The sequence below is a fragment of the Callionymus lyra genome, chromosome 2 (assembly GCF_982586985.1).
Source record: "Callionymus lyra chromosome 2, fCalLyr1.hap1.1, whole genome shotgun sequence".
NCBI lineage: Eukaryota > Metazoa > Chordata > Actinopteri > Syngnathiformes > Callionymidae > Callionymus > Callionymus lyra.
In genome coordinates this window covers 29888545-29913178 of record NC_141819.1, presented here as the reverse complement: position 1 = coordinate 29913178, position 24634 = coordinate 29888545, and the positions used below count along the sequence as shown (strand labels likewise).

General features: G+C 39.6%; 4 protein-coding genes across 8 annotated transcripts in view; 1 reads left to right on the top strand and 3 right to left on the bottom strand.

Moving 5' to 3' along the window:
- The window catches only part of pip5k1ca (phosphatidylinositol-4-phosphate 5-kinase, type I, gamma a), a 34253-nt gene extending 31221 nt beyond the window's left edge, over positions 1-3032 (bottom strand). For all 3 annotated transcript variants that reach the window (XM_087784553.1, XM_087784554.1, XM_087784552.1), the window contains exon 1: positions 2734-3032. In XM_087784553.1, coding sequence (XP_087640679.1) covers positions 2734-2860 — 127 coding nt within the window. In that variant the 5' untranslated portion in view covers positions 2861-3032. The remainder of the gene's footprint in view (positions 1-2733) is intronic.
- A 794-nt stretch (positions 3033-3826) lies between these two features.
- gpx4a (glutathione peroxidase 4a) lies at positions 3827-7436 on the bottom strand. 2 transcript variants are annotated; one of them, XM_087784555.1, is made up of 7 exons: positions 7283-7436; positions 5336-5430; positions 5117-5261; positions 4838-4989; positions 4730-4754; positions 4245-4304; positions 3827-4175 (listed from the first exon to the last, which is right to left on the bottom strand). In XM_087784555.1, exons 1-7 carry the CDS (start codon positions 7373-7375, stop codon positions 4143-4145), a joined length of 603 nt encoding a protein of 200 aa, XP_087640681.1. In that variant the 5' UTR covers positions 7376-7436; the 3' UTR covers positions 3827-4142. The 2 variants fall into 2 exon arrangements, with proteins under 2 accessions (XP_087640681.1, XP_087640682.1); XM_087784556.1 differs by lacking the exon at positions 7283-7436 and adding an exon at positions 5555-5864.
- Positions 7437-7634: 198 nt separating this feature from the next.
- On the top strand, positions 7635-9624 carry polr2eb (RNA polymerase II, I and III subunit E, b). 2 transcript variants are annotated; one of them, XM_087784559.1, is made up of 8 exons: positions 7635-7795; positions 8198-8372; positions 8611-8726; positions 8798-8878; positions 8964-9022; positions 9103-9181; positions 9380-9478; positions 9551-9624. In XM_087784559.1, exons 1-7 carry the CDS (start codon positions 7739-7741, stop codon positions 9443-9445), a joined length of 633 nt encoding a protein of 210 aa, XP_087640685.1. In that variant the 5' UTR covers positions 7635-7738; the 3' UTR covers positions 9446-9478; positions 9551-9624. The 2 variants fall into 2 exon arrangements, with proteins under 2 accessions (XP_087640685.1, XP_087640683.1); XM_087784557.1 differs by having other exon boundaries at positions 9380-9624.
- A 133-nt stretch (positions 9625-9757) lies between these two features.
- arhgap45b (Rho GTPase activating protein 45b) lies at positions 9758-22879 on the bottom strand. The gene is made up of 24 exons (XM_087784551.1): positions 22596-22879; positions 21781-21994; positions 19882-20073; positions 17808-17948; positions 17588-17672; positions 16683-16755; positions 16326-16392; positions 15733-15864; positions 15581-15642; positions 15404-15514; positions 15242-15322; positions 14996-15163; positions 14065-14202; positions 13781-13977; positions 13603-13715; positions 13450-13536; positions 13259-13363; positions 12012-12175; positions 11745-11933; positions 11533-11670; positions 11239-11462; positions 10922-11159; positions 10634-10730; positions 9758-10541 (listed from the first exon to the last, which is right to left on the bottom strand). Exons 1-24 carry the CDS (start codon positions 22869-22871, stop codon positions 10102-10104), a joined length of 3732 nt encoding a protein of 1243 aa, XP_087640677.1. The 5' UTR covers positions 22872-22879; the 3' UTR covers positions 9758-10101.
- Positions 22880-24634: the final 1755 nt, after the last annotated feature.

The following is a 24634-nucleotide window of genomic DNA, read 5'->3' as shown; positions in this document are numbered from 1 at the left end:
ACATTATGACGGACATTCTTACATTAATACACCTATTTACGTGTCAATACAAGTGTCGTTTTATTAAATTATTCATTGCTTGAGAAGGTGAACTAAACAGCGTGGGATTGGTGGGACTGCCTTGGTTACAAGAGGTGTGAGCCAGCAATGACGCTTGAGAAAAACTAGCTTTGGCAGTCAAACACACTCCGAATCCATTTTCACTTTAGTGTGAATATGGACCAGTTAGGCTCACAATGTTTCATCTGCATGGATTAACTTGACTCATGATCCTCTTTTAATGGAAGCACTAGGAGCTCACGTGAAGAGCAGTGAAACACAATCGTCTTATAGAATCGTCAGTATAGAATCGTCAGTATAGAATCATAAATGCTAGAATGTCTGGCTGTGTGGGATAAACAAGGTTTCTGATATTTGTTTATGTTAGGTTTGACAGGAATTAATTCAGTTGAGTTTGCATCAATCATCTTCAACATCATCTACACTTTGATATACATTATTAATGTTACAGCCTGAGCAGAGCAAGAGAACTTGTCGTCATCACCACTATGTGCAGCTTTTAACAATCTTGAACAAATGCTTGTCCAGTCCTTCACAAATGTTACTCCTTTAATCGACAAATGACACAAGCTTTGAGTATCCATGCCAACTTTGGGTGCACACATGTTCAAAACTAGTACTTAAGTGTGGAGTTGTGTGATAAGTACAAATACAGTGAACATCAGATTGATTTGTCACTTGTTGGCAATAAGTGTTATTCTGCACTGAAGGTTATTTGTTGTTTATCTTTTTTGTAAGAAAACAGCTTTGGAGATGAATTTTACCAAAGCTGAAAACTCAAGATGTGTCCTAGGTATAATGTCCTTTTCTCGTTCAGAAACTGGTATTAAAGTGAACAGATTTGTATCAACATCAGTATCAAAGGTTTCCGAATGATACTCAGCCCTAGAAAATAGGAATGACATTGGATTACTATCTAATATTAAGTTATATACACTGATCATTCACAACAGGTGCTAAAAGACTGACAAACGTGTACCTCAAATTTCTGAAGACGTTTGGTATATAAACTTATTTTGCATGTATTTCTTAAGTAAACGTGTAGCAGCAGAGCAGGGACTGTGTCCATGTGACAGCCTGTCTAAATAGATGAAAAAATAAATTGTGCGCGTGAAGAAGAAAGTGACTCATGAGACCAGGCCACCATCATTATCATTATAATTACATTTGATGCTCAGTAGTGTGACACAGGCTTAAATCTCCAACAAACTATGATACACTGAGCATCCTGACACTTCCTATTAGCATCAGAGATACACACCTCTGCTGAGCCTCGTCCTTTAACAAGGTCACTGGCTGTATATTTTTCTTTCTTGGATGTTCAGAAGCACTATAGATTGGGAAAAGCCACACGACCTATGGGTTTAAATAGTGATGGTCTGATGAAGATTCATGAAGCAGTGTCATTATTTTAGAGTACACTAGATGGCGGTCTCTGCAGTATTTTACTTTGTTTTGAACAAGTGTTCTAATGAAACATCACATCATTTTCAAAAGGTTGGTGCCATCTACTGACCTCTAAACAAATGACACTGCTTCATGAAGCTTCATCAGCCCATCACTAGTTTTGAAAATACAGTTCAGAGTTATATGTATGTGTATGAGATCCTTCATTTGTCCCACAATTGGGGAATTTGTGGAATTAGGCTGGTTATTCACATTTTAATGGGAAACTGACCAACTAACTCCAACTCTCCTGACTCCTTGTTTTAAATGTTCCTTTCTCTCCAAGATGCAGTAAGTCCTTCATCATGATGATATTCTAAAGTTATTGCTTTATAAAGTTCTCCCCCGTCTGAAATCTCGTGAACGAGAGGTTATGAAAGCAGAGTTCATTGTAACTTAATAATGTCCTTCAATCCTCCTCCAGCCAGCTGTAAGCATGCCCCGCTTCGTTTATACAACGAGTCCCTTGGAGTCAGAGACTTCCAGGATTGATGACAAACCTCATCACTTGACCAATATCTAGTAGGCGTGGTTATAAGTAAGTAAGTAAGCTTTATTTGTAAAGTAAAAGTTTCATGAAAAACGTTTTTTTCAGTGGGCGAGGCTTAAGCATATTTTCTAATGTAAATATTTCAAGGTTTCAAGAGAGGAGACTTTTGTAAAAACAGACACATACTGATGAGTACAATAGAGTCTAAGATCAATTTAAGATCAACACATAAGTGGCTCTTTAAGTGAATTCATGTCAATACAACATGGTTATACATTACAAATCAGAATCAGAAAACGTGTTATGCCAGTATTGTCAACAAAGCACAGGAGTTTGTGTATTTGCTGCGATGTTGACAGTAAAAAATTGAATTAATATTGGAATATATATGAATGAGAATTACTATGAATACATTTATATGTCAAAAATAAAATACTAAATTTAGAATATTAAGTTTTTCTTCTCATTTAGTTCCAAGAAAGTAGTTTAATTTGACGCTGCTGAGCCTGCATATAGAAACTATCATGTGTATGGAGGGAGTGAACATGAACATCCACAGATGGAAACAACCTGCTGTCCTCCTCCAGCTAACTTAGCTGCTAGCTTAGCTTCTAGCAGAGATGAGTGCAGACAGTGGAGTCACAATTACTCAACAAGATTTCCCTCACACACTCGTGTGTGGAAAAATGTGTGTTATAGTCGAGGCTGGTGTGTGTCGTGAGGAGCGACAAGCCTACCCATGTCTCCGGCGTCCATCCCGTAGCTCACTCCCACCACGGTGTCCCCATCGTCGGATGCTGCGGCCCCGGACACGGGACTCCCTTCCCTGGCCTCCGACAACCCGACCGCTCCCTCGGCTTCCATGAGCCTCCCGGAGGACACAACCAGCGGCTCCTCCGAATGTAGGAAAAGCGGGGAGGACGCGACTGTAAGACGGGTTTGATGTAAAAGAATCACGCGGACAGACGAGCGACGGTTGGCCGCGACCGTGCCTTCATGTGCGCGGTGCTGCTCGCTGGCGGATCAGTGGCTCCTCTCAGGTGGACTGTCGCCCTCGAGCTGCTGCTGCTGCTCTTATCCTGGACCACGGAGGACTGGAGGGGACGCCGAGGAACTGTGGCTCCCTCTGCTGTTAGTTCGTGGAAACGCATCCTCCCCACAGTAGTAATTAGTAAGTAAGTAAGTAAGTCATTTTTATTTATATAGCGCTTTTCCAGACCAGGGTCACAAACCGCTTAAACAATCAAAACAATATTCAATAAAATATATACTTTAAAGGGCAAGATAAAACTGATAACACAACAGGAGTTCCAGAAAAATCAAGGAAAAGCCTGAACAAATAAAAACGTCTTAAGATGTGTCTTGAAGGAGTCAGTAGATCCATCAAACACAGAGAGAGAGGAAGATCGTTCCAAAGCTTAGGAGCAACAGTCTGGAAGGATTTCTCTCCTCTGGTCCTGAACCGTGTGCGAGGAACCATCAGTAGATTCTGATCCACAGACCTCAGAGCCCGAGCTGGGGTGTAAGGCTGGATCAGATCACTGATGTAAGGAGGAGCCTGACCATGAATAGATCTTAAAGTAAGAACCAGAATTTTAAAGTTGATCCTGAAAGAAAATGGCAGCCAGTGAAGAGTTTTGAAGATCGTAGAAATGTTGATTAAATTGGTCGTCGGTTCCTAAATCCATGGATTCTTTTTTTTTAACACAATAAGAGATTATATGTTATATATATTTCGTCAACCTTGAATAAACATATGTATTGTATCACAGATGTTTTAAGTTTCATAGTGGTTAACGATAACACATCAATAAGGACAGTAAATCAGAATGTAACTTGAAGATCAGTTTTATTATTGAAACACTGTTATTATAAGTTCTATTCTCCGAAAAAAACATGTTTCATTATTTCTTTTCTTCTTCCAGCATTTGTAGATATAATAATCCTGGCAACTATCCCCATAGGTTTGCACGTCTTTTTCATCAGGTCTGTCCGGGCTGCTGAGCAGGTTTATGGACAGACCGTCACTGGTCGGGGGGTTACCAAGGTTTCACCCACAAGTGTTGAGAGAAGCGAAGAAAGGAAACATGTGACCAGGAGATAGAACAGATGATGAGTGAAGGTGCTAGTGAGGTGTCAGAGTGGGCTACAGGTACAGGTAAAGATCCTTCTCCACCACCTGTGAATAAGAAGTTTTAGAATACATTCTTGTAATTTTAGTGTGTTTCAACGATTGACTGCTACATACGCTTGGATCGTCCATTGGACCATATCTCTTCATCACTTGTCCTTCTCTGTTGATCAAAAACTAGAAAGAAAACAAAACACTTTAATAACAAAAAAAGATTGTTTGTTCTTTTATTTAAGTACATCATTGCAATTAGAATATTCAATGTTTTTCAAAGCATTTAAATATTCTTTCAATAAATATAAATTCAACCTTAATATAGAAAATATTTATTCTAATTATTAGTTCAAAATTATTACATGCTAGAAATGTTCAAAGAAACAACAAAAACGTTTATTTTCTAATCAATGGAATTACAAAATTAAAATATGTGTTTAAAAAACATTCATTTAAAAAATATTTAATTTTTCCACTTGTTTTTGTTTAAAAGAAAATCAATTAATTCTTATATATAGAATTTATTTGGTTCAACAAAAAAAAGGCAATAGGAACAGTAATGTAGTTAAGCTTTTCTCAAAGATGAAATAACCAAAAATGACTTTTACCTTGGTGAAATTCCACTTGATATCACTGGCAGAAAAAAAGGGACAAAAAGATTAAAGGTTGCATCAACGTAGCTGACATCAACATTGCATAGAGTTGCTCAAACCTACTTTCCCAAGAAGCCTCTTCCATTGGGCTGCTCCTTCAGCCACTTCCACAGAGGGTGAGCGTCGGCTCCGTTCACGTCGATCTTACTGAACATGTCGAACTTTGCATGGTAGGACTCTGCAAACTGCTTGATCTGAGCGTTCGTGCCGGGCTCCTGAATAACATGGCAAGAAAATACAGCGACATGACGAGTCAGACTTTGTATTTTGACCAGTTCTTTTTCATAATCTGTGTTGACTGAGCACACGTTGACTTGTCACTTCTAATCTCTAAAGTCGTACCTGGTTGGCAAACTGGTTGGAAGGGAAGGCCAGGATTCGTAAACCTCTCTCAGTGTACTTGTCGTGCATCACTGCAAACTGAGAGTAGTTTACTGGGGTTTTGCCTCATTTGGAGGCGACGTTGGTGATGATGACCACATCTCCCCTGGAAGTAGCAAACAGAAGACACAATAGTACCTCAGAGGATCGACACACACGGATAAAGAGGTGAAGAGTTACCTGTATTTTTCCAGAGAGACTAAATGACCATCAATGTCATACGCTGAGAAGTTATAAATGGAAGTTGCCCTCTGCCAGTCCTCTGTCGCCGTGGACTGTAAAATAGAGGTTTGAAAAGAGTAAGAAACAGATGAGGAACGAGTGATATCATCTATATTTCTCTACAAGGAAACAACTCTGACCTAACACTGTCATAATCAAAGACCTGGGAGGTCTTACCATAGCTGGCAGAAAGGCCATCAACAGGACAGTAGACCCTAAAAGGAGCATGTTTGCCCTCAGTCAGGTCCTCTGAAGGCTGATCTACTGAACACCGTTTCACTCCAGAGCTCTTATATAGACCCTGAGGTCGATCATTAACTAGTGCTGTGATTCTGAAGAAAAAAAGGCGGACTAATAAATCCACATCAGAGACACGTCGTGCAGTCCACAGTCCAGCCCAATCATCGAACACGCGTACAGACCTTGTTATAAAAACAGAGAAAAATAGCTGGTCTGGCTGTGAATGTGGCTGGACAAAGGTCCGTCTCAAGCAGAACCAGGAAACATGTTGAGCTTCTGCATAACTAAGTCCTTCTGGAACTTGGTAAACAGGAGAAAATCCTGTAAGACCAGTAGAAATCCGGGTGTTACACAACAGAACAGGTGACTGAATGTTTATTTTTTCAATACAATGATGAATTTAGGTAATCACCTGAATCTATAAAGATCATGGATTGAATTTAGCAATTTAAAATGGAGTCAATGGTATTCTATGGAAGTATATCAGTGAAATCAGAATCATAAATTATTGAATTTAGCATTTCAAATGGGCTTTTTTTTTTTTAAATAAAATTGTGTTTGGGTTTATTTACTTTTGTGTTCTGGGTCAAGGTGACCCACAGGCTTGAAAAAACAAATATCTTTGAGGGTTAGGCATTTAATTTTTTATTTTTGTTTAATAATTGAAATCAATAATTTATATTTTGAAAGGTTAAATTAGTTTAGTAATTTAATAAAATAATTCTAATAATCAACACAAATGCATTTTTTTTTACACATTTGTATTGATATTTTAATACAAATAATATAGAAATGTTGGCACTATTAAATCAACATTTTTAAATTATAGTAAAAAATATTAAATTAATTAAATTTCGGAATTATTTAAATTAGAATATCAAACTCTATGATTAAATATTTTGGAAAATATGTGCCACCTCATCTGAAAATGTTGGCACTGCTATACAACTAAATACCAACATTTCTATATTGAAACAAAAAAAATGTTATTGCTTATTTAAATTATTATAATTAAAGCGTTTTGTGACTCTGGTCTAGAAAGGCGCTTTAGAAATAACTATTACATACTTACTTACTTCTACCGATCAGTTTATTTGATACTTTATTTGGCTTATTCACAAAAGATAGTTTGACTCTAACCTCCAGTTGTTTTTAAAATCTTTCTATGCAAGTCGTTGTCTACCTTCAAAAGTGGGCAGTTGGTGAAGTAATAACTTCTTCTTAATAGTTGTGAAAATTTGGTAAATCATAAGTCAAATCTTGTTTCCAGTAGCCAAGAGTTTTTGGCCACAACCAAAGAACAAGATCAGGAGAACATGCTGCCAACATATAGCCAGGAGAACTAGGTCATCTAACAAAGACTGCTCTGCAGGGGGTCAGTCAAGAAAGCAGTTTCCAACTATTACAACTTTATTGACTCAACAAGTCACGTGTTCAGATCACAACTATGACATCATCAACATGCAGTTTGGATGGCGAATAATAATAATAAAAAATCCTCATATCTGAAACAATGATTTATACAAAATATATGTCTACTAGTGATCACATCCTGTAAATACAAACATTAAGCTTGGCGATTGTTTTGTGACAAGATGGTGGTTGTTTGTATAAAGCGTAGATGAAAGTGAAAAATGGACATTATTGCAGATTATAAAACTTTACCGTTGAAGAGAAAAGGAAAAACAGTATCGTCGCCAGCAGAGCTCCACTGCCTGCGACCGCCGCTACAGTCAAAATGACACATAAAGGCCTCATTTTGACAAAGATCTGAAAGCATGAATCTAAACAAGCGTCACATTGTAGCCGCTGACTCCTCCCCGCGCTCTGTTGTGAAACATGACCGGAAGACATGGTCATATTTTTCTAAATTGAATTAATATTCCATATCATTAAAATAGCTGTTCACTGTAGATCTACATAAGATATATTTCCTCATATTCCTTTTTAAATATATATTCACTTTTTAGAACCGCACGCACAGGCCCTTGCTTACGTCATTACCCTGCGCCTGCATACGATACGCATGCGCCACAAGAGAGGAAGCCTTCAACAACGTTGGGGATTAAAATAATCAGAAATTGAATTGAATTATTGTAAAATTTGACTTTTTGAGCCAGTATGGATGACGAGGAAGAAACATATCGACTCTGGAAGATTCGTAAAACGATCATGCAGGTGATTTGAGTTGTTGGATTGTTGTTGTGTGTTTAGCTTGTTAGCTTAGCATTTCGTGTTGTTGAATTCACAAAAGCCATTTTAAATAGTACAAACCTGAAGTTATAATATCCTCCATATGGACTTAGATTTAAATAATAGGTCAAGGGTACACCAGTAAATATATTATTCGCAATAGTAATACTAAAACTGATCCATATCTAAATAAACCCTTTTACATGAAATACAATCACATACTCAAATGTTTTTGTACTTGAACGACGCTATATCTTTGAGTTACAATATTATGTGTATATTTGAAGCTTTATAGAATGTTTCATCAACGATTAGTACAGTATTTGTGTGATTTAGTGTGATGTTTACTATCTTTCTCACGCCTTTATTGCTCTCTTTGCTCTCTAGTTGTGCCACGACAGAGGCTACCTGGTGACCCAGTACGAGTTAGATCAGACGCTAGATGAGTTCAAGACTCAGTTTGGTGACAAACCAAGTGAAGGCCACCCCAGACGCACCAAACTCAACGTACTTGTGGCCCACAACGATGACCCAACAGACCAGATGTTTGTCTTTTTTGCTGGTAAGTGGATATGCAAAGTTTAATGAACTCTTCTAGTAGTTGTAGATTTTTAATGTAATTGCCAAAAAGAAATCAGAAGTGCCAGATTCCTGACACTTATCTAGGATTGTCCCTTCATGTCCTCTTAAGATAACTGGCTGTCTAGTTTCTTGACTATTCCCATATTGGACAAATATCCAAAGTCTTTGTTTTGATCCAACTATACACTTTATCACATCATTTGGTTTTCCACTTTCAGAGGAGCCCAAAGTTGGTATAAAGACCATAAAAATGTACTGCCAGAAGATGCAAGAGGAGAACGTCACTCGTGCCATCATAGTGGTCCAGATTGGCATGACTCCATCTGCCAAACAGGTAAATTCACCATGTGAATTTTTGTGTTATTTTGTGAGGGTTTTCTGACTGTTTCCAATCTGCCCCTTCAGTCATTAGTAGATATGGCACCCAAGTATATACTGGAGCAATTTCTTCAGCAGGAACTGCTCATCAACATTACAGAACATGAGGTAAACAACATATTTTCACTTCTGCTCATCCACCACCTGGTCGCCCATCTGAAATGTGAAAGTAATTTTCTTGTGTGTGTTCAAGCTTGTTCCAGAACATAACGTGATGACGAAAGAGGAAGTCACTGAGCTTCTGGCACGATAGTATCCTTTTCTACTGGTGTAGTTGATATTGGTTTTCCTCGTTTCTTTTGTGCGGAGAGTTTCCTTAACTTTTACCTCAGTAAACTAAAGGAGAGTCAGCTGCCGAGGATCCAGGCTGGAGACCCTGTGGCTCGATACTTTGGCTTGAAAAGAGGACAGGTAGTTATGCATGTTAGATTGAACCAAACACTTGTCAGTGTAAACAATATATAAACAATATATATTTAATGCAAAGTGAGATTGTAGCTCATGTCTACAAATCAACTGTTAAAACTGTGTAATAAACGTCAATATGAAAATGTGTGACAGTCAAAAAGGATACATTGACATTATCTTGTATTTAAAAATGTTCCCCAGGTGGTGAAGATCATCAGGCCGAGTGAAACAGCAGGAAGATACATCACATACAGACTGGTGCAGTGACGAGTTACACAAGATCCCTCAGAACTTTCTGATGTAATTTAAGTTAAGACGGACATTAAATCTGGAAATATATATTTGAATGAATCCATCATTCTTCTGTTTCAGATGCTGGTTTCATTAAAGGAAATTCGTTCGTACATTTTGACATGTTTGTTTCTCAAAATAAAACTGTAAAACTACTTCTGAACCGTGATTTTATTTAGATTAAATCTGCCGTGACCGTCTAGAATCAAACAGGAGAATCACATCAACTCTTACTCATCTCCTGCTTACATTAAACTTCTGAACAATTAAAACTCTTGGAGTCAGAAATGAAGCACAAGTGCAAGATGCTTAAATTTATTAAAAGTTTAAGGATTTAAATCAACAGCATAGACATGTATTAGAAACGTTTTAAAATGTTCTGTACATCAATCCAACCAGTCAAACCATCTCCGCCCATTCATAAAGCACTTTATACCATTTGTGATAATTTAGGAAAACAAACTCATTAAAAAAAAGAAAAGAGTGCAACGTCAAAAGATTAAAGTCAAAGATGTAAATGTATTTAGGAGACGTGACTTGGCTGACAAAGCCTGAGATTGAAGCCTGAGCTGCATTTAAAAAGGTAAAAAAACAAACATATGTAACTTGAACTATTTACAGTCTTTCTATGACTAGACGTAATCTGGTTCCCTTTCTCGGTTACGACTCAAGGGTAAGATCTTCCCACATAAGCGGCTGAGTGGGTGTCCCAGGAGGTTCGACACAGGGGACCTCGGGTGTTTGTTGTTGGACTGGTTTATGTTGAGCTCAGCTAAGGTGACTCTCAGATTCTCATCCTCATGATGACCCTCATCATCATCACCACAACCCTCATCATCATCATCATCATCATCTGGGAGTCCAGACTGTGGCAGAGCCGGCTGACTCTCTGCACCATCCTCAAGGTCAGAGTCGGCTGCAGTTTGGTTGGACAGGTCCAGACTGTCCCTGATGCTGAGCTCATTGTCCACACTCGCCAGGCTTTCCTGCTTCATCAGCATCCTGTGGCTGCCCTCTTCCAGCTCGGAGTCAGACAGGATCTCGCTGGAGCCACATGACCCTGAGGAGGTGCCTAGAGGAGAGAAGACCCACAAATTTATTTAACAGGCCAGATATCTGTCAAAATGTCTTCAGGTCATATTTATTATTTTTCTTTAAACGCACCACATCCTTCATTCAGTTTGTCTGCGTTACTGCTCCTCTGATCTCTACCTCCTTCCTCTTCATCTGCCAAGCTTCTCCTCTTGTCCTCGGTCTCAGCCTGTTGTGATGAAATGAAGACAAATTAGTGTCATCTTTATAGTTAAAAAAAAAAAAGTACAAAAACATTTTGGCATGTTTTAAAGATTATTCCCGCTCCATTTTGCAATTAAAAATTAAACCAATATTAAACAGGTTTGGGCGACAGTAATGACATTAACTTCTGAGATCTTTATAACAAGACAGTCTGACCTGCTCCACACAGACTGAAGTCGATCTGCAGATTTTGTGCTGCTGGGAGGTTTTGGACTGGAAGATATAGGAATAGAAAACGATCAGAGCCTCGATGATCCGGGCCTGGTGGGGGTAGTCCACCAGAGAGGAGAGAGATATGGTGGCTCCAGTCGGACGCGGACGCATCAGGGAGGGTCCGAACACGATGCCCAAGCTGTTGGGATTCATCTTGTTGTCCTCTTCCAGCTCAACAATCCTACGAGCGTCAAAAGTTAATTGATGGACGTGCGAATGTTTCAAATTCATGTACAGAAAAAAAAGGCTGTGACACAGACCTGATGAGGTGACGGAAAACGTAGCGTAGTGTCATAATGTTGGCCTTGGGCAGTTCTGTTAAAAGCAACTTCAGCTTATCCACGAGAGCCAAAATCCCCGGCTCCGTGTTCGGACCTCGATCCACCAGAGAACTCCCAGACTCGACTCCGCCACTCTGCATACTTTCTTTAGCCACTCCCATCAGGCGGTTGTACAGATGGAACGGCATGATCGGCTCTGGCAGCTGGGAAGACGAGGTGGAAGCAGAGAGTGAAATGAGCTGCAGCTCTACATAAGGTTTAGAAAAGCGGCACCTGTCGGAGGTAGAGCTTCACAACGTTGCTGATGTCGTGAGGGGAATACTGCGAAAGATCCACCAGCTCTTTGCCGTTTTCAAAAGCCTGACACAGTTTCTCCACACGCGACTTCACTCCGTTGATTCTGTAAAGGCCCTGTAAACAACACACACCGTGTGATAACCATTGAAGATGAAGAGGGGATTTGATTCAAGGGGGTTCTCCCTCACCTTCAATTTGAGGGCTCGTCTGTCGAGCTCCGAGATGGATTTGCTGATAATAAAGGGGACGCCGTCGCTGGCATTGCTGGCCACCTGCGAGAACTCCTGACCGAACAGTTGCAGTCGACCCTGCAGCTTCTTGTGACCGCACTGGATGGCCAGAGTTTCCAGACAGCGTTTGTGACATGGCAGGAAGCACTGAGGACATGAGCGGCTGTTACTCCAGACACTGCTAATCAATGAAAAAAAACATCCATCTTTCAGAGAAGGGCCTACCTCCTCACACTCGGCGCCCTGGAAGTAAACGTAGCTGTCGCACTCGCGACACTTGGCCGGCGTCCTCAGCTTCCTCAGCCGGTGGGTTCTGGCTGCTTTGGACAAGCCCACGTTACGGAAAGGTCTGGTGGACACCACCACGTCAGGGTCCATGCCGTTCATGTCTGAGGAGCAAACGTCAACACGTCATGCATTCGTTAAACACCAACACAGCTCATCGGGACTCCGTGCACAGAAATGTTTTGGTCGCGCACTGAAAAGAAAGATCTAAACTCGGATTTTTGGTTGTCCCTATATTAAGCTGATGACATTTGTTATCAGGAGGTGACAGTGCATTTTATAAACTTGGGGTGCAGGCGTCTGGTAGCTTTCGCGAGTCCAGGTCGGTTTGAAGACCACCGGGAACCAGAGTTGTCAAGGGTCACGCTTTGAGCAATTCTCACATCACAGGCTTATATTTACCAATTTTATACTCGTTTGTTTTTAATGGCAATAAACTTTGGCCAATCGCAGAAGGCATCGCGCAATATTAACCAATCAGAAGCAGCACATGCAGGTCTTGGCGTCTCTAACTATTCATAACACACAGACCAGGGTCACAAAGCGCTTAACAACAGTGCAGACATCATACTGCGATCAAGCTAATAATTGTTCAGGTTACTTAACTTTACAGTAAATTCAACAAGTAATTTAGAAGTAGGAAATAAACTTCAGACTTTCAAATTAAGAGCGCGTCAGCTACGCTCCAGCTGCCTTTAATCCTTCATTATCAGGGTCATACTCTGTATCGTTTAAAATACACATTTGTTGATCAATTTATTTGTGTCTAGTTGATCATTTTATTCATCAAATTATTGTTGAACAATTTAAAAGTCAGCCAGTTCAGAGGTTTCAGCTCATTTAAATAGAAAATGTAATGTGATGAATGAATACTTTCCATGGGTAACAATCATGGACTGACATGATCTCTTCTTGAAGATGTGGACTATCCCACAAAATATATATAATTTGAATATAGAGAAATTGATCATCAAATCATAATATTTTAGCTAGTACGCGTATAATAATAATGGTTTATGATATAAATCAATAATTATCTCAAGTTAATACAGAATGGATGCATTACTGGCCTGAAGACGTTTGATGTTGCTCACAGTGGTACAAGGACCACTCGGTGAGATGATGCGTTTGCTCAGACACGAAAAACATTGCAACACATATATGTGTATATGAAGGACCAAACTCACTGGTGGTGGCTTCAAAGGAGGCGACGTTCCCCTCCTTCTCATCTGCATCTTCAATAGATGAAACGGTTCCAGAGGACGACGTCCGAGCCATCTTTCGTATGTCGGCTGGAAAGAGATGCAACAGAGACGTCACTTGAATAACTCTACGGCTGAATTCTGATTCATTTTAGAGTTTAAATGCATCTTTGTACCCGTGCTGGCGGTGGGAGACTCCAGTCCAGCGTCCCCTGTGACGCTGTCATCACTCACTGTTGAGCCCCACGACTTGTGTGCTTGTCCTGTCCAGATCAGGGAAATGAGTTTTGTGACGCTCAGAAGACGAGGTGAGGAGACGCTTCACTCACTCTTGTGCTGCAGCTCTGTGTCTCTGTGCTCTACAGGCGTGTGTGTCGAGGATCTGTCCGAGTTGTTCATCTGCTCCAAGGTGACGCTGTCAATTCTCCGTCTTTGGTTGTGTCTGGAAGGCAAATCAAATTAACCAATGTGACTGTGTGGTGCGTTTACTTGACGCTGAACTCTTACGGTGACACGGCGCTGGACGGACAGTAGGATTCAAACGTGTAGCTGACGGCCGGCTGGTCCGGAAGCTGCAGGTCTCGCACATGAGCGGCGTACTGCTGACCAGGGTCGTACAGTTTACTGCTCTCACACAGAGTCTGGTAGTGAACCGGCAAGGCCACGGTCTGCATGTGCATGAGCTGGTAGTAGGAGATGGTTGCCTGTGAGACGACGAAACAAAAAAACATACTTGACATATGGCAGCAGAAGATAAGAAAAAAAAAAAACTTGCAGAGTTTTGTTCTGACCGATCGGAGGGTCTGGTCACTTTGTTTGATGATGTCCTGAAGCTGTCGGAGCACAGTCACCTTCGTGTGCTCCAGCTCCATCATCTGAGCTGTGGCGTCAGCTATACACGTCCTGTAGGTGGCCTCAGCCTCGTCTGCCTGCAGACAGACGTTTGTTCAGTATTGTAGCATCTAAATGAGGGGATAACAGACAATACACTCCGGAACTATGTGTTCATTACATGGTTGCACTTAACATTTATAATATTTAAATTTTGTTCATATAAATTCAGTTTTATATATCTTTTTTAAAAATAAAAGAAATCAGATATAAATCTTTATTAAAATTATTCTAAAATTTCTAATTAAAAACGCTTAAAACGTTTATTTTTATTTATATAAATTATATATTATTTATATTCTAATAAAATAATTAAATCAAATATTTTTTAATCCATAACCTTTATAATTGAATCAAATAGTCGTGGCACTATTATACCAATATATTTATATATACTATATTGAATTTAAAAGGCTATAAATAAAAAATAGTATATTGTTTTTAATTACCGAATTATTAAAACAATAAATATTTTAATGGTTAGAAAAAAAACATTTCATTAAAACAAAATTGAAAGTTTGAACATTTAAAATGTTAAATTAAACTATTATGGCTAGATCAAGATCTGGCTCAATTCAATAAAAAAAAGTTTTCATCTTAGTAGAGGAAATGACGCTCTACGTTCAACTGACAAGTCCAGAAAAGTCTTCTAACCAGCGAACATTTTAAGATATCATTTGTCTTAATTACTTGTATAGTTAAAACATTTTGTCTTAATACATTTCTGGACGTGTCAGGTGATCCAAGTAAGTGTTTTTGTGTTTTATTTCAATAAGATAAGTTTTGCAATTAAGAAGAAAAGTCCAAGAAAGTAAAAAAAAAAGTCCGAGCCTTGTTCCGAGCTTCTTCCTCCAGACGCTTCTTCTTCTCCAGCGACTTGCCCGTTGACCCTCCTCCGTCCTCCTCGGCTCGAGTGGTAGCACATTTGGCTTTCTCGTGCTCCTCGCAGCGCGCCATGTAGGTTTGTTTGGCCTTCCTCAGGTTCGCCTCGCACTCCATCTGAGTCAGCAAAACACCATCATCGTCTTTAACGTTGTATAACATCACAAGTTTTATGCCCAGTAAAATAACTCTTACAAGCTTCCTCTTGGCTCTGACCCAGTGTTCTTTGATATCCTTCCTCCTCTTCTCATGCTCATGTTTGCGCTGAATTAGAGGCTGCGAAAAGATTAAAGAAAAGTTAATAAAACACGACACAAACATTGCTTTGAATTTGTGATCAGGTGCCATCATCAGTACCTGGATGAAGGTCTGCGTGTGCAGGGTGGTGTTGGCCTGCTGCAGGCCCACGCTCTGCTCCTGGTCTTGCTCAAGAGCCAGAGAGTAGATGGAAAAGAGGGGCATGTAAGGCTGAAAAGAAATACACTTTTAATCAAGTCCTGAAATGATCCAAGTTTGATGACTTGTGTAGCTTACATGAGTGATGCTGTGTTTGCAGGATTGGTACAATCTCTGGAGACCTTTGGAAAATTCCATCTCTGTGAACATGAGGATAAAATATAAACTTTGCTAAAATGATAAAGAACAAAAAAAACTTTTTAAAAAAAAAAGAGGTTTCAGACTCTTACCCAGGGATGTTCGCTTCTCAGCGTAAGTTATTAGGTCTTTCATGTACTTGGAGATGGTTTTGGCGTAAAGTAAAGCAGACTCGACTCCTCCCTCACTGCGCTGCAGGATCACGTCCACCTCCTCGCCTCTGCCTGCACGTCAAAGACATTCTTTTAGAAAAACACATACATCTACTCACAATATTGAACACGTCAGAATCATCACAGACCATGTGAAACAAGTACATTCATATTGATGCCATAAAATATAATGGCCCTTCTACAAATCTAGTGCTGGCTCCACTTGATTTTTAAGAAAATCATTAGTAATGCAATGGAATGAGAAACTGCTCAACAGGCATTAAGCACAATTTTTATATCAAGAGATTATTATACCCAAAAAACAATATAGTATTTGATGCATCCGTTTGATGCAAAAATAAACATAATTAATGTATTAAACTCTAAAAATAAAAAAAATGTTAAAAATTTAAATTCAAGTCACATCAATAGTCAGAACTCGTGAGGTTTTCTCTAAAATGTAGCTTCTGAAACAACATAAGACCGTTGATAAAAGATGGTGTGAGAAAGTGATTCCACAACAGAAAACTCACCCAACTCATGCAGGTCACTCCGGAACGTGCCTCCTTCACCAGCTGTGACGCACAAGTTCTCCATGGACTGTACAAAAGATACATCAGTAACTGAGCCAAGCCTTAAATCAACTGATTCAAGTTGTTAAAATAAACCTTCACATCATTCTCAGTCATTACACACGTGTCCAACAGGTCAAAAGATTAAACTTGATTTTATGATAATTTCATCATTGAATCCGTTTCTCTCTTGCATTTGTCAAGGAAAACTGTGTTGAACCGGTTATATGAATACATTGACTATTGACAAAAAGTCTTGACATTCAATTTAGATCAGATATTTATTGAAGTATTGCCACGACGAGGGTTCAAACTCACCCGGCTCTTCTCTGTGGGCAGCAGAGAGAGGAGAGTGCTGCTGTCCACCTCACCCATCAGCAGCTCGGACACGCTACAGGAGACACAGTAACATGAAAATGTCAAGTATTGATGCTTAAGTACAACTGGTAAAACGGTTGAATCAAAACCCGTAACATGTTCTGAATGAACAGCTTCATGATCGTCTTGAACAGTAAAAGTTTAGCTGAGAATCAATTTGTGTTTGTGTTTACAAAAAGAAAAGTGAATCATTGACTTGATTCTTAGCACGCGGACATGCTAACACACAGGAAGAGTGAAGGAGAGAAAATGAGGAAGCAGACATGACGGGCACAGCTCAACCGACTGTGCGCGATCACTTCCTCCCAAAGTTACAAACATCTAACCCTGAGCAGAGGTTGAACAACATGCGAGACATTTCCACTAAATTCCTGATTTGAAAAAAAATGTTGGTGCCAATCTGGTTAAATGAAAAACTTTGGTTAAAAAGAAAACGTAGAATAAATATCAAAACATAAACCACAATATCAATTACAAAATCTTATGACAGGAAGAAACAGTTTGTACCTACAGTTTGTCAGATGTGAAAAAACACTTCCTGTTTTCAGCTGCTTTTTCAAATCTTTCGACAGATTCTACGACAGTGAGTTTATTTACCATGAGGCAATTCTGGACATGATTTAGGCAACAAATCCATGGTTACAAAAGGGGCATAAAATGGTGTTTGTGACTAAAGAAAATGTACTTCTCATAAACCAAATTTGTTGGTCAACTTTAGATTTTGATCCTGTAAGTCATTTATATTGGGTCAGTTTAAAAATAAAACTTTTCCCCTGAAGAATAAGTGAGATGAACTGGCTAATTATGTTAAGACAACATTTAAGAATAATGTTCAGGAGACTTACTTGCTGCTGAAAGCAACTGCAATCGTCTCAATAGCTTTCTCAAAGTCCTGTTTGTCTCCATCGTTGCTCGCTTCATAGTGGAAACCTGAGGCAAAGAAATGGTCAACACGATCCTGTTATCTTAAGTACAATCACAATAAAAAGGTTTTAAAAAGCCATGTTTTAACGAGTCAAAAATGAAAGACTATGTCTTTATGATATTGTATTTCCAGCAAAACACCTTTGACTTTTGAGATGAGTTTGCCAGCGGCGGTCAGGATCTCCACGGTGTTGAGCAGAGGGTAAGTGTTGATGACTTGACGCAGAACTCGGAGCACCTCACCGAGACACTCGTGGGCAACCGGACGCCGACTCTCCTTACCTGAAAACAGACACCAGATCAGGAGGAAAGTAGGTTAAGTGGCCATGTAGTGAGGGACGGCTTCACTGATATAAACAAACTAATTTAAGTCACAAATCAGAAGAAAAATACGGAACTTTTTTTTTAAATAAATAATTTCATGTGCTACTTTTGCCCCAAAAAAATATGTTTAAAGCCATGTTTAAAGAGGAGTGAGTTATTCACAGGGGCAAGAAAGAAAAAACTCTGAGGAAATAAAAAAAAAAGTATTCTTGGTGTCATTTTTTACAAAAATAAAAATAAATCTTCATGTCATTTGAATTTAAGTGGAGAAAACGGCTTTGCCATCTTACTTCTCTTTTTAGTCTAATGTTGCAATCTGTCTTCCTTCTCACGTCGTTTCCTCTCAGAAGAGCAAACACGCCACCAGACCATAATGCACTTGTACCTCAGACGGCAATATGGCGGCTTATTCAATTGGAATGTCAGCAATTTTATATCGTTTCATTGTTACCCTTGTTTTTTTGCACTGCATGTTTATTCCTTTTTTCTGTTGTGAACCTGCTGCTGTGTCAACTGCACATAAAGGAATAGAACAGGTCCTGAAGTAGGCAACAGTCTGCACTGAACATGTGGACCAATGATATGGAAGGTCGAGGCCAGCATGTTGCTGTATGCTGCTTTTTTAAAGGGTAAATATAGAATGTTGTCACTCATTTTCCCACCTTTAAGGGTGAACGACAACGATGCCGCGAGTTGACTGGAAGACAAGACTATTTCATGGTAACCTGTTTGACCTTTAAAAAAAAAAAAAAAAGAGTACAAAACTAAAATGAGTTTTACAAATGTGTCGTCTATAGGTGTTTGGAAGGAGGACTGCAGCAAACAAGCCAACTTCCTGCTCAGTACTCGTGGTTTGCTGCGGAAGCGCTGCACTTTACTGGAGTGACAAAGAAAAAAAACAAAACAAAAAAAAACGAGGCGTTTGTTTCGTTTGCGAATTGATGTCGTCTTTTCCCATGTGAAGCTGTAATCTGCAACACACACACGTTGCAAGAGGGACTGACGAGGCGAGCCACCAAACTCAAAATGATAGGGAATCTGAATACACACCGTGTACGTCCAGGTTGCTTTAGAAATATGCCTCATGTCGACATTAGACGAGTACAACAAGTTAACAGGGAAGTGAAGTCAAATCAAGTTCTTTAATCACTTGATTACTTTCATTGACACGTTTGATTAACTATTTTGATTAAAAAACAAACGTTAAAAATCAACTACCGCATGACTGAAGAAACAGCCAGTAAACATCATTGATGCAAACTATTTCTTCTTCCAAAATTAATTAATAACAATAACAACAACAATAATAATAATAATAATAATAATTTGAGAATGCTGGGCTCAGTAAAGGTTTAAAATAAATTAATAATCTGACTTAATGTGCACATTTATTCCAAACACTGATCATAACTTTGAGGATTGATTGATCAAATAAAAGTAATCCAACTAAATTATACAAAAATGATGTCTAAAGCAGAAGACGTACAATCAAATGAGGTTAAAATAATTAAATATACTAAATACATTTATAATACTGAACTAAAAAAGACGTGACGTTTACTTCACTATACTTTTGTGGACGTGAACATAAATCCAAAGAGGTCACACTGGCCAGCAAATGTTGAATGTTAGATACAGTAGATTTAGAAACATTAATTCCAAGATGGCGGCGCACAGTAGAGCAGAAGCTTCTTGAGCTCCAGGGTGGACAACAAATAAAATCATTATGGATTAATTTGACCCTCATTTTTGTATTGTATCCCTGCGTTCCACCATTTAGGGGCAAAATAATGTTTTGTTTTTATGTTACAGGCGATAAATCAGGATAAGATTTGATTCAGCGTTTCCTCCTTTACAGACAACATGATCAAGTCAGTGTTGCTGCTCTTACCTTCAGCCAGTACAACGTCCTTCAGCTTCTCCACAGCCTCGGCGAAACGTTGCACGTCTCTGAGCAGAGCTGGGATGTCTTCGACTTCGATGACGGTGCTCTCCGGACCCTCAGGCGAGGATGAGGAGGAGGTGGGAGTCGTAGCCCCTCTACTCTGAACTTTATTCATGACCCAAGACTGCAGAGGGAACCCTGCCAATAAAAACTTAAATCTTAACACACACCTGAAGGATGGAGCCGAAATCAATCCAAATTAAATCTAAACTTATATATTTCTGAGACCTATAAATCAGATTTGTTGTCCTTATATTTATCATCATTTCATTTATTAATGTCTTCGTTGTTATTGTTAATTTTTGTACGGTATGTTTAATCTTTTGTTGCAACCATTCAAATTTCCCCAATGAGGGAAGAATAAAGGGATATCAATCAAATACATACTCAAGAATGTGTATTTCATAACAAAATGTTGCAAATTGATTTGGATATTCAGGATTACTGCAGTAAATCAAGATTGGTTGGAGAATAATTATGTCATGGACGTCGGTGACAAAGTCAGTTTAATTTTTTTTTATTTTTAGAAAGACTGCAAAGAAAATGTAAAATTAGTTTGAATATAAACTATATTTGCAAGAAAACAAAATATTGTTACACACACACACACACACACACACACACACCCCCCCACACACACACACACCCACACACACACACACATTTATTCTGTGTGTGTATCATTTTCAGTCTGTGTCATTTCCTTTGATGTATGCTCCTTACCGTATATTTGCCCTTTGTTATCCTTTTAAGTTTGCTTTGTTCTTGTTCTTATGACACTTGTCTGCTGTGAACAGGAAACCTAATTTCCCAAATGAGATTTCTAAAGGGATCAATAAAGTCAATCTCATCTAAAGATGCAACTAAATTGATTGATTGATTTCTATTAATTCGCACTAGTCTAAATACAACAATAGCATCTTTTTTAAGGAGTTTTTTTCCTCCATTTTTGTGGGTATTTATTGCCCCTTTCATTTATTAATGTCTTCGTTGTTATTGTTAATTTTTGTACGGTATGTTTAATCTTTTGTTGCAACCATTCAAATTTCCCCAATGAGGGAAGAATAAAGGGATATCAATCAAATACATACTCAAGAATGTGTATTTCATAACAAAATGTTGAAAATTGATTTGGATATTCAGGATTACTGCAGTAAATCAAGATTGGTTGGAGAATAATTGTCATGCAAGTCGGTGACAAAGTCAGTTTAATTTTTTTATAAAATATTGTCACACACACACACACACACACACACACACACACACACACACACACACACACACACACACACACACACACACACACACACACACACACACACACACACACACACACACACACACACACACACACACACACACACGTGTGTGTATCATTTTCAGTCTGTGTCATTTCCTTTGATGTATGCTCCTTACCGTATATTTGCCCTTTGTTATCCTTTTAAGTTTGCTTTGTTCTTATGACACTTGTCTGCTGTGAACAGGAAACCTAATTTCCCAAATGAGATTTCCGAAGGGATCAATAAAGTCAATCTCATCTAAAGATGCAACTAAATTGATTGATTGATTTCTATTAATTCGCTAGTCTAAATACAACAATAGCATCTTTTTTAGGAGTTTTTTTCCTCCATTTTTGTGGGTATTTATTGCCCCTAAATAAAAAATACCAGTAAGTGAATAGAAAAAGAAATATTTGAAAAAAGAAAAAAAAAGTTGACTTATTTTAAACTTTTCACGCCTTTATATTGGCGTGATGGCCCCTGACAACATCCACTTCATAAAGTGTGGCCCCCCGAGTGAACGTAAAAGTCCATAGATGCTATAAAAGAGTGTGAGAGGATGTACCTGCGGCGCTGGCGTGTCTGCTCAAGGCGGTCGGCCTCCTCATGGTGGCCGCAGGAGCCTGTCCGCTGTTCATCTTGGGGGTGCCCGGGCAGGACAGGGTCGAGTCCGGGAGCCCGGCAGAGTTCGGGGTCAGCATCAGCGAGGAGGAGGACAGCAAGGTGGGGAGGCTGGAGTCCCCAGCATCCCTGCGGTACTGCTCCTGGAGGACCGAGAGCTGCAGGGAAGAGGAGGATCACAGGGTTATTGACAGGAATACTGTTGCAGCACCGGTTCAAGTTCTCAAACACTGTCGTTGAAAGACTCAAAAAGTAAACACGTAGGAGAAAAAAAAAATGACACAAGATCCTGCGAGAGTTGTGGCGCAACAACTTCCTGCCTGAGCGGAGAAGTGTGTAAACGGTGAAGACACAACGTAAACGACAAAAACAATGCAAGTCCAAATTGTTTTTAACATTTAAACTAAAATAATTTGTGAAGTCTTACTGGTAGGATCCCTGTTTGAAGCTGGTTGTCATCTCCCACTTCAGTCTCTGCCTTCTTTACCTTCTTACTCTTGAAGAAACGTCTGAATCTACCTCTAGTTAAACATTTAAGCATTTTTTTAACTCGATTAAAGCAGAATAAACCACTGGACAATATTAAAACTTTGAGCTGCAACTTTTGGACGAGCACCACCAGAATGGACGGACAGATGTCCAAGTGTCGTTCATTCTCTCCACACACGTGACGTAAACGTTGATGTATTAAAGGTAAAAAAAAAAAAAGGTAAGGAGCGCCTTTGATGTGTCAGAGATAAAGAGATGAAAGGCACTCACGGAGGAGGCGCTGGTGTGAGGCCCGGGACTTCCTGCTCGACTCTTCTTGGAGATAGAGTTGGTCTTGATCAGTTCCCGCTTCTTCCTGGAGAACATCTTCAACGTGCCCTTCCCGTCCATGTCCTTGATCCTGACGCACAGACCCCCCACCCACCCCCCGACTCTCCACTTGGACGCAGTTCCGCCGGCGCTCAGCGGGACCTGGGTGCCATCCACGCCGATCTTGAAGAACAAGTGCGCGTCCGTCTTCCTCCTCCTGCCGCTGCTGTCACTCATCGAGCCGCGCAGACGCACTAGCGCTCCACGACCTCCTGCGACATCCGGCGACAATTTCCTCTCGAGCGTTTTAATCTGTTTTAAAACTTCATGTCTCTGTGGACCTGGACACGTTTATAGTAAAGTTTCTCAGACAAACATTGAATAATCCGTGACAGGAATCGCACTCGCAACCTCTCCAGTGGTCAGATCAATTACAGCACTTGGTACACCTGTGAGTCGCATGACCCTCGTAACCTTCCGCCACCTGCTACGGTGAAAATAGACCCGCAGTCTACTTAGACTTAGGCTGCACTTTATTGATCCCTTTGAGATGACACTCTCAGGGAAATTTCTGTTTTCCAGTAGCACAGAAGGAATAGAGAAAAACCAAAAAGCACACAGAAGAGGACGATAGCATTAAATAACAAAACAGTAACTGAATATAACGACAGTATAAACAAAATATAAATATAAATAAAATAAAATAAGCTAAACAAAGTGACTTTACGTTACTTCAAATGAAAGTGACACACACACACACACACACACACACACACACACACACACACACACACACACACACACACACACACACACACACACACACACACACACACACACACACACTTTATTCTGTGTGTGTATCATTTTCAGTCTGTGTCATTTCCTTTGATGTATGCTCCTTACCGTATATTTGCCCTTTGTTATCCTTTTAAGTTTGCTTTGTTCTTATGACACTTGTCTGCTGTGAACAGGAAACCTAATTTCCCAAATGAGATTTCCAAAGGGATCAATAAAGTCAATCTCATCTAAAGATGCAACTAAATGTTGCATGGATTTCTATTAATTCGCACTAGTCTGACCACTGGAGAGGTTGCGAGTGCGATTCCTGTCAGAGTGTTGTTAATCCACTGTAGAGGTGGAAGTGTCAGACTCCTTCCCCTCTGACTCCAGCCCCAAGCAACCTCCTCCCCCCAAGTGAGGAGTTGTACAGCCTGATGGCGTGAAAGACAAAGGAGTTTCTCAGTCTATTGGTCCTACACTTGGGGAGCAGCAGTCTCTGAGTGAACCGGCTCCTCTGGTTGGTGATGACAGTGTGCAGAGGGTGGCTGGTGTCATCCATGATGTCCATCAGTTTGTCCAGTGTCCTCTTCTCTGCCACCGACACCAGAGAGTCCAGTTTATTGCCGACCACAGAGCCTGCCCGCCTGATGAGTTTGTCCAGTCTGGATGAGTCCCTCTTGGATATGCTGCCCCCCCCCAGCATACCACGGTGTAAAAGAGGATGCTGGAGACTACAGATTGGTAAAACATCCGCAGTAGTATTTACTCTGCTGTGTTGAACGAACTAAATACTGTCAGTCAACTAAACTGAAAACACTGAGAGGAAATTGTTATTTAAAAAACATTTCGTCATGGAGGAAGCATGACTGGGTAAAGTGTCCCAGACTGTCCTTGGACTGTAGTGATGTGGCCCTCATGAGGTCAAAGGTCATGTAAAGATATTGTTATTTAATTCATTATTAGTTCCACTTTAAATATGACTGTAGGGTTTTTGTTTTAGGACCTTTGCAGTTATTGCCCCTTTAGGAACACAATAAGTAAATATTGAAAATAAATACTATATTTTGGCACAAGGGCGCGTTTTAATTAGATTTATAAGAAATACAAGTTTTATAAAATACATACATTAATAATTTTACTATATTTAGTTTGATTTTATTAGATGTATTATGTAGCATTCTTTTTTTCTTTTTGGTTTTACCTTCATAAACAGAATA